The sequence below is a fragment of the Toxorhynchites rutilus genome, chromosome 3 (assembly GCF_029784135.1).
Source record: "Toxorhynchites rutilus septentrionalis strain SRP chromosome 3, ASM2978413v1, whole genome shotgun sequence".
In the NCBI taxonomy this organism is placed as follows: domain Eukaryota; kingdom Metazoa; phylum Arthropoda; class Insecta; order Diptera; family Culicidae; genus Toxorhynchites; species Toxorhynchites rutilus.
Window position 1 is genome coordinate 208,691,556 of NC_073746.1, and position 15,149 is coordinate 208,706,704.

Genomic DNA, 15,149 nt, shown 5'->3' on the forward strand with positions numbered 1-15,149 from the left:
CCTAAAGGGTCTATATCTGTGATGTTTAATAGCCCTTAGAGAAATAAATGTTTTTTGGGATTTCTGGAAGATTACCACTCAGCAGCAGGGTTGCCATAATAAAATCTGTGTTTTTGGTCTGAAAAAATCTTTTTATCTTAGTTCATTCTCGAAAAATCTGTATTGAAATCTGTGTTAAATTCATAAGTCCAACTTTGAAGCATGATGTTAGCTTTAGCATCATTGATTGGCATAGTTATTATTGATTAGACGATGCTGATGGTGTCCACGTAAAGCCACACAAAAATGTAATGGTTGTAATAAAAATGTAGCATAATGAGGAAACAAATCAAAAACTGGAGGACTGTCAATACTTGAAAAGAGGACATGAAGATACTATGAAGCTGATTCTTAGGATACGGACAGGTTTCGATATAATTTTTCATTGATGTATTATTCTTGGCATATATTGCTAAATAGAGTAAGATAAAGTGTTCTGGCCTCCGAATCAATCTAAGTGAGTTCAGGTGTTTCAGTTGTTTTATTAAATTCAACAATCAATAACATAACGTAGTTCAAAAAACAGTAAAATAGGATTGGTCATCAAATCGTTAAAACGGTTCAAACTGCGTTTAATTTCCTTGTTTTCGGTCGTTGTGGACGAATTCAGCATTTTCAATGGTTATTATAAATGTCTAGACCGCAATGTGTTTTCTAAATCGACTAGACCGATTTTCTTGTTCGTGTTAAGGAAACGCCTTGCGGTCTACATGAATATATGGGGAATTAGATGCTCTATTTTCAACGCTATTTTGACATATTAGCTATAAGAAATTTAATAATTACATTGCAATAGATTGTTGGGGAATGACCAAATCGATTGGTACAAAATCATCACAAATCATGAAACCGTCATGAAATGTCTGAGCATGAAACACACAAAAATGATTTTTTTTTATATTTACTCCCCCTATATTCTCGAAAACGTAATCCTGCGTCAAGATGTCTCGATCTTTCTTTTAGATGTTTTTTTTGAATATACCGAAAAACTTTAAAAGCAAATGAAATTTCACGACAATTACCCCTATTCTGCATTCCACCAGATGAGCATTCCATTCATGTTACAATTTCGCATTCCCTGTTTCGAACATGTTGCCCATTTAATGTTCGAAGAGAAACAGAAATGCAAAAACAACTCGAACGGAATACAGAATAGAATTCAATCAACTCGCTCGAAATATTTCGAATCAATCGAAATACAGAATAGGGGTAAATATGAGCGCGCTTTTATATTTTGCATTCTCTGTGCTAAAGTAAGAAAAGATAAACAGTGTGATTTATTTATTACTAGCTGACCTGACGAACTTCGTTCCGCCCAAAATTGATTTTTCGATACGAATTCTTTCGAACATTCACGTTCATTTCAATCATTCTTAATAAGCGAATGTTTGTGGGTTCAATCGCAGAGCTCTTCATTGATTTATCTCCAAATTGGCCCATTACAATTGCCTTTTACTAGAAATTTTCTAGTACTTCTTCTAAAACTCATATTTTCAGACATAATTTTCGCTCAAGATTCTTGATTCACTTGCAAATAACATGTTTCTCCGTTACATGGAATACATGTTTGTAGTTTTCATTCATAATTTTTAATTTCAAAGCGCGCTTTTCCACCTGAGAATCCATGGCCATTTTCGCTTCACCGCAACGGAAACCAAAGCCTTATTTCACAATCGCAAAATCCAATTTAACTCCAACGATATCATTCAAGAACATATAATTACCTTCATTCGAACTTTCCCTCAAAGTTTTTCAAAAAAAATTCTACGGGCAGACACGAATACAACAAAATAAAGCCGACTCAAATCGGACCATTCCATACTCGAGTTTTTGCGCTTACCAACACATTTGGCGCTCTATTTTCATTTATATAGATAACACTAACCAATAATGCAGAGGTTGGCATAAGAATGTAGGTCATCATGCTACATATGAATTTCGAAAACAGGCGATTCTCATTTAAACAGATTCGAAGGCTTTATGAATACAATGATGAAATGAAATAAATTAAATGGGTGAGATGGGAAAAATATTATTATCATCCAACCGTAACTATTATTGAACTTTCTTAAAAATCTGAATATTCAGAATAAAACCCAAAAAATCTGTAATCTGTAACTACAGATTCTTGGTCTCAAAAAATCGAAAGATCTGTAGAAAAACAGATTATTCTGTAGATATGGTAACCCTGCTCAGCAGTCAATTTGCAACATTGTTGATAACTTGAGTCTTCTGCTCCGAAAACATAATATTGTAAAGTATTTCAATGCACAATATTGCCTGAATCACCATCGTTCTCATTCACCAATCATTCGAACTGCTACATCAATCAAACTCTAATTATGTGCAAGCACGTGCACTTGCTATCAATCTCAAACTCTAACATCTTCTCCCTCTGATCGATAGAAATGGGTGCGTGTATTTGTATGTGTGCGTGTCTTTATGTATGTCTATCGTGTCCACTTTAGCCCGATTTTAGCATCAATAGGCATTCCATCGCATCATCGTCCAGCGGGATAACTCAGAAAATGCAAACACACCACACAGCATACACCCACACGTTTTGATTAGCACTCCATAGGGTATCTCGCAGCATCTCTTCTCCTTTCTAATGAGCTAGCATATTTCGTGCGATTGATTTGTTTGCCCGATTCCGTGGGTACATCTATCCATCCATTGTTGGTTCTATCTACCAGCTCAGATTCCAACTCGGTGGAGGAATCATTTGTCTTCTCCCATGAGTTGCCCCAAGAAACATTACGAACGACCGCTGGGAACCGCTCGCTGTTGTTTCATGTGTGTTACTCTAATATCAGCATCATTCTGCTGATGAGGATGTACCCAATCAATGAGATTTCGCTCGCCACATCCGTTTGGGTGAGCCGGTCGATTTCGGGCTTGAGAATGTCAGAAGCATTCCTAATCTAATTAAGAGCCTTCGGGCATTTATAGAAACATACTTCCGTTGGATGGGATGGGACAGCAACTCGCATCATCTAATGAATACTGACAACGCACCCCCCACTTTTCCGCATATTCTGACACCACTATCCTCTGTGTACTGAATTTAATCCCGAAACTAAAACGACAAAACTTTTGCCAAACTTTTTCTTCGTTTATTACATTATTGCGTACGCACATACACACACACACTCCCACCCACCCACTATAAGTCGTTTTTGTGTTTTCTTCCCATTTTGTCTGTTTGCAGAGCGGGACAGGCTTCCCCACCGATTTACACCGAATCGATAGCAGGGGGCCAAGCGCTGGCTTTGATATTCAACTCGCTGCAGGAATCGATGACCGGAGTGTATTACTGTGCAGCATCCTACTCTGTCACCGAACAGCTCGGAGCGTCCGTTTCGGTGGAAACTTACGGTAAGTAAATCTGTTTGAAAAGTGCTTTTGAAAAAGAACTTTCACAACTAAATGCTCTTATTAGTATGAAGTGTGGGACGATTTTTTCAAAGTGAAACGATGGCACAGAATTACAGGAATACAAAGAACTAAGTCTGTACTTTGATGCTGAATACAGAATCAGTCTAGTCAAGATATACGCAGAAAGTTTGAGCACCTGAATCTGGTTCAATTAATTAGTTTGAGAATCGTCTTGATGCAACTATCAAATTTTTATAACTGATCTGAGTCGTACACTTGCTAAATCTAAGCAATTATTTTGCGTCAAAATTCACCTTGCTTTTGTGTTCGATGCAGAATTCCTTCTCAGCTCATTCTATCATCTTGACAAATAACGGGTCTTTCATTAAGGACCTATCAGCTTTTTTTTCAATGAAACACATTTTTCTTTTGAGATATTGGGTTCAAATTCATTCTGTTTGTAGTTCAACTCTTACATTTTAAGAATGAAATTCGATTTTGGTCATATGACCACAACGGACCCGTTTACAGCGATCGATCCGTTGGATTCTGTGATGAGAATCATCATTTTCTTCATGATTCGCTCGAGCCCAATCGGAGAAGTTTCGGCGCTTTATATGGTCGAGTGGCTTTAGTTCTTAAGTCAATTTGATCTAGTAAGGATGTGGCCCAAGATCTTATCGCAAAGTACGCTACAATGAGGTTTGCGAGGTGCCCAATTGATGAGAACGCCGTGCAATTGACTGATTTGGGTCATTTCGGATGGATCCGCTTGCGGCTGTGATACTTTCGTTACTCTGCGCGGGCGGCTTATCGTTGGCACGAGAATATTCAACAACAAAAATGTAGACTCAAATTTGGTGACTAAGCTATGTACAGCCTGCCGACTGGGACGGAGGGATTACGATGGAAAATTGGTGTAAGCGCTCATAAAGTTGCAACCACCGACTCCGAATTTCGATAGTATATTTTATAAGCTCGTTCGTGTACTTCACCATGACGAACATTTTGACTAACGTTTTGACATTGACAGATCATCGAAATGCACGGCTTACAGAGACAAGGCTAGTTCTTTAGCGAGTAAACATTTTTTTTGATGACGTCATCCGAATTGTCAGTGTAAATAGTCGCCAGTTGTTTTTTTTTCCGACTTACGCCTAAATGTTCCTGAAATGAAAAATCGAAAATGGTTCAATTCGCTGTGAGCGGGTGTATAAATTATGAAAATAACATTATCGGGCCAAAAAAGAGATTCTTTCGCTTTCCGAAAAACTGAGAATTATGTTCTTTGTGGATAAATGTTTTATCAAATTATTCATGGTGTTAAATATAATCAACTATATTATCAACGCACAAACTTACAAAGCACGAAAAATAAAAAATAAGAACACATTGTTTACTTCAACGACTCAGATGACGTCACTAAAAAATGACTGATCCGGAGTAGCTAGCCTTGTCTCTGTAAGCCGTGATCGAAATGTTTTAAGGGTCGTTCACACGGAGACACAAAACTGTCAAAACGCTAATGATTGACCCTTTTCAATTTTGTCTTTCTATAAATTTTCTTATACTTCTAACGAGACTCATTCCTCGTCAATTGCTTGTCGGAGCTGGATGTGGTTTTGCTACTCCGTTACATGCATTGTTTTGAAGTTTTTTTATCCCCACCTTGGATTTTTTTTCCCTTAGTGAGTTTCGCGGTGAAGTGAAGTTGCTAAAGCAGTGTCTTAGAATATCAACAAATATTCACGAGTAACGAATATGATTTTATTTCATTGTAAATGACTTTTTTCAGCTTGAAACACACTGCCCTCATTATATTGATGACAATAACAAACGAGTTCATTTTGTTCATATCGCTGATGCATGAACATATTTGCTATAATGAGTGAATGCGGCATTGAGTGGGGTTCATAGCTTCGCTGAATATCAAAAGCAACAAATTGATATTCATCACATTCGAAACGATATTCGTTCTGGCATTGATTTTGAGTCAAAATTCAAAAATAAAAAAATTAGTCAGGCTGGACCATTTAGAGAACAAAAAACAAGAAGTGGGTTATATCTGTGATATAACCGCAAGGTAGACGTAGGAATACCGTTGGCTCGGTAATAATTCATTTAAAATTGCATCTGAATCAATTTTAAATGCATCAATATTCATTCATATTCTGAAAGATTGCTGAAAGTTTTTCTTGTTAGTGTGTGGGTGGATGAGTATAAGTATGGAATTGTTATTAACGTAAAATTCACCTCTTTCGAACTTGTTGGTGGTTCCGAAACGAACCGATGGAATTTGAGTGGCATTGTAAAGGCAACTGAACATTTTGTTTTCGTGAGAAACAAACATTTAATGGTGAAAACGAAATAAAGTCTTATAACCTTGAAAAAGTTCATTTCGTTTTTATCGTGATATGGCAATTTTTCATATGCTATTGGATTGCATCACGAGAACACCAAGTCGAATGCGTAAATGGGTGCGAATATTCTTTCGCTCGGATGCATTCACACGCAAACAATTTTTTATTACTGTTCCATGCGAAAGCAGAACAGAAACTGATGCTATTGGATTGCATCACGGGAACCAGCGTTGCCATTGTTCCAGTTTAAACTGGATTCTTCCAGTTTTTTTTTCTCGATCCAGTCAAACAGTTAAATCCTGAAATCTTCCAGTTTTTCGAAATGTTATCCAGTTTTATCCAGTTTGTTCATATGTGTGCTTCATTTTTATCCTTGAATTCACAATGTATAAATATTATCCCTCTCAGGGTTGCTACAATAAAATCTGTGCTTTTAATCTAAAAAAATCTCGGGTATGTTTTCATTCAAATTTATTTTTTTTTTCGAACTTTCTTTGTTGAAACATTTGACGATTCTGCAGATAGTCTAAAATGTCATTTTTCTACCTCGACCAGTTCAGTTGCTCCTGTTTCTACAACTTCAACACCGATGTAGATATATTTGGCTTCTTTAGACAGGTTGTCGACTCAAACCCCGAAAAAAAATCCCTGATTTTCCATCAATTTTTCAGAATAAACCAGTTGTAGACTAGTAACTAAATTTCTACTAGTTATGTAGTTATATCTATAGTATCTTAGAATGAATGAATTGTTTGTGATTTTTGATTGCATTTCACGAAACTATTACGATTTTAACGAAACTATTTTTTTGCAATCTAAGGGCTTCCTTCCATGCGTTTTCCAAAATATCCTTCGTTTCACCTCGAGAAATTTCACTTCTGCTTCTAGTAGCCGTTTCATTATTTTGTATCATTTGATGCAAAAGCTCCTTTTTCCGGCTTTCCTTGCCTTCTAAAAGAAATGAATGAAAATTTATCGAAAATCTGATTTTCTCTGTTTTTATTAATTTGAATTAATTATTTCGACTTTTTTATTCATGTTATCCCTCCAACGTGAAACACATGTCGCATTGCACAATAGTATAGTATCTACTGATACGTCCAAATTTTGATAGGAGTCAATGACGGAAAGGTCAAGAGAGGATATGATTTTCGTCGTAGGATACATAAACGCTTCACAAGTTTTAAAAATAGTGCGTTTAAAACCCCTTCGCATCCCGGATGAAATTGCAAGATATATTTCTTTGGTACCATTAAACTTTCTAATTAATTCAATATTTAAAATTATAATCGACGGAATTGCATTTTTCCCTTATTGGTGACGAAATTCCCTGATATTTCCTGATTTCAAGAATATTCCAGGTAGTCGCTGTTAGATGCTGTTCAAAATTTCCTTAGATTTGTGTATTATTGTGGGCATATATTGTTCAAGAGAGAAAGATAAATTGTTGTGGTTTCCGAATTAATCTGAGTAAATTCGGGCGTTTCAGTTTGTTTGTTCGACTTAATTATCAATAGCGAAACGTTTAACAAAACACATGTTTGGTCTTCGAGTCATTCAAATGGTTCAAAATCACTATTTGGTTTTGGCCGTAGTTGAACCTGGAGGTTACGTTTAACGACGGATTCCAGCAAAAGCCATTTTGTTGCGAACGAATTCAGTATTTTTAGCATGGGATAGATCTGACACGGTCTTGTCTGTGTTAGGGAAACAACTCGAATCTATGGGCAGTTAGAAGCTCTATTTTCAACGCTATTCACTATTTGCCATCAACTATACGAAATTTAATAATTAAATTTATGATTAAATTTTATTTAAAAAAATATCAAAAATATCCCTCATGAAATTATGTGTTATTTTCACTTCCTATATGTAATCCTTCCGAAAACGTAATCCAACATCAAAACGTGTCGATAGTACTTTCAAATATTTCAAATCCTTAAAACAAGACTTTTGAAATGAAAATGTATTTTCACGACACTGTGAGCGCACTTGCGAGGCTCACATTGCTGTGCTTTAAATATAAAAAGATAGTGTTATTTATTGTAACGCTAACAGATGACGCAGATTTTTTCTATGAATATCAGATGTACTAGATCTTCCAAAACATTCTGAAGTCAAAACCAATTGATCTACCATTGAGTTTATATAAATATCAGATATTATAGGTCCTCCAAATCATTCTAAAGTTCAGAAGATCATAGAGCTCCATATGAATATAAAAAATAAGGATACCTCATTACTGATATTGATACCAAAAGTCAAAGGAAAATCTATTACTCAAGCATTGAAATGGATAAAAAATCTTTTTTAGATAAATCAAAGCCGACCTTCTTAAAATAAACCGGTTTTACAAGATCCAGTTTTCTTCCAGTTTTTTTAAGAGCAATCTTCCAGTTTTTTGAAAAATATTATTGGCAACCCTGACGGGAACACCAAGCCTAATGCGTGAATGGGTGAGAATAATCGCTCGGACACATTCACACGCAAAAAAAAGTTTCATGACTGTTCCAAGCGAAAGCCAAACAGAAACTGATGCGAGTAAAAGTATTCACGCCTTGCGTATGTCCGCTATGGTTTCCTAAACACTAATGCAAGCGAGCAAAAGAAATCCCAGCTTGCATGTATTCGCTATGAAGGTTTCTCCAGGTTTGCCTAGATTTTGCGTCCGTGTTCGGGAACACATTGCGATCACCAATCATCATCAATCAGCTAGATTGTTATGATTTCAAAAGCTTGCTTTCAAAGCAATTTTGCAAAGCAAAAAGCTATTGAAACGATTTTTTGGACCAATAAGTGACAATCATATAATTCGTTGACATTTTATCTTTCGAATGAAGTGATTATTATACCACTCCATTCAGCCGGTAAAGAGGTATTAACGTTCTAAACCTTGCAGTCCAGCGTCACTCTCTCGTTTTCCAAACTTTGAACTTACACCCCGGTACAGAAATGAAAGACGTAGTCCTACGTCAAAACGCCAGAGTTCGATAAAACGAACTTTACAAGAAATCGCGCATGACTTTATTTGGCGAGACGATAAGAAAGGCATAAACAAAAACCAACCGCACACGGCTACCTCAAGTTAAAAGTGAACAACAGCTGATATTCATTTGGCTAAAATGAAATTCAATTATGACATCTTGAATAATCAAGATGAAAATGACACTGGGTGAAAAAATAAACTTCAAAACATATTGAAGAAGAAAAGTTCATTTGCTCATAATCACTGGTTGTCTGGATCTGTCATTTTGATTTTCGTTTGGAATATATAGGTTTTCGATGCAACCTAGCCCGAAAATCTTTGCACTTGAGCTTAGCGATTTTTTTCAACACTTGCCTGAAGGAACCGGAAATGAGGATGTAGCGCCCCTGTAGTGATCTGGATTGGCGGCTGTTCAATTGGATTCATCGGCATAACGGCATCGTCATCACATGTTTGGGTGACTCGGTTGAGTATAATATAACGATAGTCTTTCGCTATTGTGTTGTCTCCGTACCGCGTGGCTTCTAATTCACTCTGAATACCGTAGTAGCACGCATTATCGGAACAATTGATATACAGTGGTAGACATTCGTTAAGCCGCACCCTATTTTTCCTGAATATTTTTAAAAATAAGTCAATTCTTTGTACAGTTTTGCTCATAAAAGACTATTATTATTTATTTTCATCGAATTCATTCTAAAAAAATGTATAAATTCACTTTCTGTTTTCTAAGTAATTCAAATACGTGGAATCAGGGTAGACATTCGTTTAGCCGCGTCCTTAAATTTCAATAAAAGAAAATTTGAGCGGCAAATTTCGAGTCCAATCGGTAGTTAATATTTATAATGTCCACCTCCATTTCGGAAAACTTTGAAAACTCGATTTGGCATCGAGTCAAACAGCTTTTAAAGTATTGCCATTTTGATTATAGCCCAACATTCCTGAATTACTGCCTTGAGACTGGAAATGTTGTCAAATTGTCATCCGTTTGCATAGACCATCTCGGCCAAGATTCTCCATAGGTTCTCTATGGGATTGCAATCGACTGCCAGCAGGTCATTCAAGAAGCGGAATGTCCTTCTCGGCAAACCGTGCCTTCGATTGCTTGGAAACGTGGATCTATGCATAATCCTGCTAAAAAACGACATCCTCAATATGGCCAATCAAAACGTCCTCCTGTAATTGAAGATACTTTTCGGAGTTCATTCGGGTGAAAATGAAACAAATGAGAAGCTTGCTGTGATAGGAAACGGCTCCCCACACTACTTCCGCCCCCAAAGTTTCGCTTCGATCTCATGGCATGCCGTTGACTTAAATTGTACCAATAGCAACTGTAACAGTCCGTACCATCCAAATTGAACTTTTATCGCCGGAAAATACAACATTTCTCCATTCTAGTTTTCATTCCATATATTGCCGGGCGAAAATGAGATGGTTCTGCTTATGGTTGGCGGTCAGTTTCGGCTTCCCTTGAGGTTTCTTTCACATGATGTTTGGTGACTCTCTCAAGATGCGCGCAATATGCCTCTTCGTTACTGGAACAACCGATTCTGCCTTAATGTATGAGCAGGACATCGTTTCCTGGTTGCTTTGAGTCTTATTCGACCTTTAAGACGCAAAGTAACTTTGATGTTCCCATTTGTTGGTCGTTATATCCCATATTTCTGGAATTATTTAAAGAAATTCCATACCACTTTCTCAGATAGACCAATTTTTGTTACGACCGAGCGATTAGAAAACTTTTGTTCACTGAATATCTTCATTATTTCCGCCCCTCTTCCGTCAATAGAATATCTTTCGCCATTACTTTAAATTCTACGTAAATCACTAATCTGACCAACTTATTACGTTGCACATCTAATATTTATCTTGTGAATTGAACATTCCCAAGTATTTTTTTCAAAAAACACAGATAAAGACATGGTGATTATGCGAAAACTCGATTTTTATGCCCTGCGGCTAAACGTATGTCTCGGGAAAAAACGACGTTTGAATGTTTATATCCACCAATGCCGTTTTTGTGTGTGTGTGTGTGTGATTGGGACGCCTTTCAAAAAAAGTGACTTAAATATACTATCACTATAGCAAATAAGTATCCTGATAAAAAGGACATTCCTAGTTGTTTTGTAAGTGTTTCAGATTTTTTTTCAAGTGCGGCTAAACGAGTGTATATCACTGTATATGTTTTTTTCAATATATTTAAAATTAATAAATCAATTGTAAGAATGGCAGAGGGTGGAGAATCTTCAGATATGGAGATTTCATTTCTTCATTGGACGAGTTACCTCACCCTACCAGAAACCCTCGAAAAGAATCGCAAACCTCTCCCCTTAACCATTGAATATTCACACCCAATCCATGATTTCACCTCCCCCTCTGATATTTCCGTTTCAAACCAATCCTCGTCCTCGCCATCCCCCTTTGTTGTCTTCGCTCCCCGTGACAGAGTCTATCCTGGAACTGGTCCATGGGTTGTTTTCTTTCAGCAAAAACCAAATGATAAAACCTTGAAGGCCATTCAGATAATGAAAGATCTGGACAGCTATACTTCTGTATCTGAAATTTATAAGATTAGACCGAACAAATTGCGAGTTGTCGTGTCTAGCCGAAAGGGCGCAAATAAGATTGCTGCTGAAAAGCATTTCACTCGCGAATATCGCGTATCTATTTCCTATGACGTAGAAATTGAGGGGGAGGGGTTGGTTATGATAACTGAAACGAGTCAGACGTGCGAAAATATAATAAGTGAATGAGTTGGCAAATTCAAGAGAGTGCCTTCGATGAAAGTAAATGTTTTGGTGTTTCGCCAATTCAGAAAAGTCTCCAATGAGGATGGAAAAATGGGATTCACGCCGTCCTACTCGTTCCGAGTCACTTTTGCTGGCTCCGCTCCCCCGGAATACGTCATGGTGGAATAACTGAGGCTACTGCGACTCTTCATGCCAAAGCCCATGACTTGTGACAAATACAAGTCAGTTGGTCACACAGCAGCTCATTGTGCCAATAAAAAGCGCTGTGCCACTTGCGGAGAGCAACATGTGGGCGGATCGTGCAATGCGACTGAACATAAGTATCCATATTGCGGAGGAACCCCACACGTGTTCTCAGCTTGTGAAACTTTCAAGAGTCGCTGGGATGAACAGAAGCGCTCTTCAAAGGAACGCTCGAAGCGCACTTTTGCGGAAATTTTGAAGGGCGCTTCTCCACTGGCCCAACAGCAACAACAACAACAATAACAACCAATCACCACACACAATGTCTTCTCCACGTTGCCAGTTGATGAAATGGAAGTGGACACAGCTGAAGAGGGCACATGGTTCATTTTCCAAGGAAATTCCCGGTGTAAAAATGTGTCCACTTCCAAATTTAATCGATAAGTTCCGCCGATACTACCCCCTGTTAGTTCGCCTTAAATATCGAGTGGGAATAGTTTACCTTCGAACGACCCAGCACTCGGGGGGACATCAAAAACCCCAACTGTTCCTGTTTTTCCGTCCAGTTCAACTTCCCAATCGGGATTTATAATGTGGATTGATATTGTAGATCAAATATTCACGTGTTTTAATGTTTCCGACTCCATCAGAATCATTGTCATCTCAATGCTTCCAGTATTAAAGACAATTCTGCAGCAATTGATGAAATGATGGCCCCTCCTTGCAATTATTGTCTCTCTCGATTGCTAATTTAAATAGAGAGGTCGGAGATATCACTGTTTCACAGAGCAATTGTCGTAGTCTTATCCCTAGAATGGATTCGTTCAAATTTTTGATTTGTAACATTAATTGTGATGTTTTTGCTCTGTCCGAAACTTGGCTTTTTTTTATCTCTCTTTCCACGATTTCAATATTATACGCTTGGACCGTGATGATAGATACGGAGAGGTGGATATACGAATATATCAATAAGTGCCATATGGAAAAAGTTCACTCGCTCATTTCTCCACACCTAATTATAAATCACTCTTGTATCTGCTTGGAATAATCATGGGAAAAGAATGCAGCAAGCAATCGTGAGATTGCACGATGAATCATTTTACAATCCCCGAACATCTTCATTCGGAACTGATAGTGAACATAACAAAACAAAGAATGGAAAACAACATTTAATGAATGAATACTCCTATGGAAATCTCGCACGAAACAAAATAACAAGTGAGTCAAAATAGACTGAATCTGCGTGTATGTATGATTTTATTTTCCCTTATACTCTTTTCCTTGTCAGCATTCAAGTGCACATGAATCCACCTTCCCGCTCACCAATAAGCGTTAATATGGTCTTTTCGTTGGCTTAGATCGTTTCATACTAGAAACAAAAAATGTCATTGCAATAGCGCACAGGAAACAACTCGATTTCAACAATCTACCTATATTTCACTGCCGCGATCGAGGCTCAATGATTGCTATTTGAGTGAAAAACGAATGATTTTACAGAAACAGTCGCTGGCGCAAGCAAAAGTTTCCAATTTGATTCTATCACTATCTAACGTCATCCCGAGAGAAAAAAGAGAGATGGCAAAATTTTTCGAGAAAAGATGAGCGGAATCGAGACAGTATTTTTCCGTTCTAATCGAGAATGAACTTTGCGAAGAGGATAGGTGAATGTTTTCTGTCTCAAATAAAGTGAGGCATAAACAGAGTATAGAAGGGTGAGTTTTATCTGTGAATGAGTGTTGTTGAACGAATTTCGATGCGATTTTGCCCATACCTGTTGGAGGAATCGCAGCTTTCTGACATGTGCTCACGCCTTCCTGAGCCGAAACCTCCTGCTAATCCAAGTGATCTTGTCTTTTCGCTTTGCTAGAATTAACTATCGTTAGATTGCAAGTAGAATGTAATCCAGGATCCCAACGGTAGTGATCACTTGCCAATCAAAATTTCCATCACCATTGAGGCGAATTCTTCTTAATCTATAAACATGGCATACGACCTCACAAGACACATTGACTGAGAAAAAATACGGACGCGATTGCTCTAGCCATCAATTCCAGAGATGGTTTACCTCCATTGAAGGAGTAAAACTTCCTTTCTCGTTTGATCTATAACGCTCAAATGAAACCCATCCCAGGTTCCACTATTCGTCAAAAGCCTCCCAATCCGTGGTGAGATAGCCAGTGTACCAAGATTTATGCAGAAAAATCGAATTCGTTTAAAGTTGTCCGGAAACGTGGAACCATTGAGAATTTTCATACGTATGTAGCCCTTGAAAATTAATTCAATATGATCAAAGGGAAAAAATGTGCTTATTGGCGAAATTTCGCTTGTCCTGATTCCACTCCCGTGCAGAAAATTGTTCTTGTTTTTGTTCTACAAGATACAACTTCTACGTAAGTGATATTGACAATTGCCTTACGCAAAATTGCAGCCTAAGACAACTTACAGATGATGGAGTGGTATCTGACGTAGGATCAAAAGAATCCGATCTTCAAGGACCCTTACTTAGAACAATTGGCCATTGGGTCATTGGTCTAGGAATTGAGTTCTCCACGGAGAAAACAGGGATGGTCGTCTTTTCTAAGAGCCATAGTCCAGCATAACCAAAGCTTCAACTTTTGGGTAAACCGATCACTGATGCTATGTCATTCAAGTATCTTGGGGTCTGATTCGACTCCAAATGTACTTGGGGCCCATATTAGGTATCCGAGTAGAAATGTCAACAAAGAATAAAAATTTCTCCGTACAATTACCGACACCTGGTGGGGAGCCCATCCCGAAGATCTTATAATGTTGTATCGAACAACTATTCTCTCAGTGATGGAGTATGGCAGTTTCTGTTTTCAATCAGCTGCCAAAACACACCTCATTAAACTCGAGCAAATTCAGTATCCTTGTCTCCGTATTGCTTTGGGATGTATGCCCTCAACGCATACCATGAGCCTCGAGGTTTTGGCAGGCGTACTGCCACTAAAAGATCGCTTCAATTTGTTATCTCTTCGGATTCTCATCCGGTGTAAGGTTATGAACCCATTGGTGATCGGAAATTTTGAGCAGCTAATCGAGCTCAATTTTCACTCTGGATTCATGAGTTCGTATCATGAATTCATCTCGAAATTATTGCGCGAGTTGTATCTTGTCGCCAGCTCGAAATTAGAAAATTCCCTTCGGGTCCGAAGACGACATCCCAATGTGCCGATGAGAGATGTGTTGGCTTGGTTAGACCTTGATTACATGTCCCAAATATATGTTTTTCTTAAAGCTATCGATATTCGTTTGTGATTATCCTTATATCCTTATTTTTTTTTTTGAATAAAAAATGTGATCATGTAAACCGATACGTTTCGTATGAATGATTGAAAAACGAGAAATGATTCATCCTATACAAAAATTCATGAACCGATTCTGCTGTTGATGTTCCGATGCTATCGTTCCGATGTTACTATTGGAGATAAA

The 15,149-nt window shown here is 37.7% G+C and overlaps 1 protein-coding gene across 8 annotated transcripts in view; it reads left to right on the plus strand.

Annotated features, from left to right (window-relative positions):
* The window catches only part of LOC129777811 (fasciclin-2), a 231,187-nt gene that overhangs the window by 158,358 nt on the left and 57,680 nt on the right, over positions 1-15,149 (plus strand). For all 8 annotated transcript variants that reach the window (XM_055784312.1, XM_055784316.1, XM_055784313.1 and 5 more), the window contains one exon: positions 3,251-3,417. In XM_055784312.1, coding sequence (XP_055640287.1) covers positions 3,251-3,417 — 167 coding nt within the window. The remainder of the gene's footprint in view (positions 1-3,250; positions 3,418-15,149) is intronic.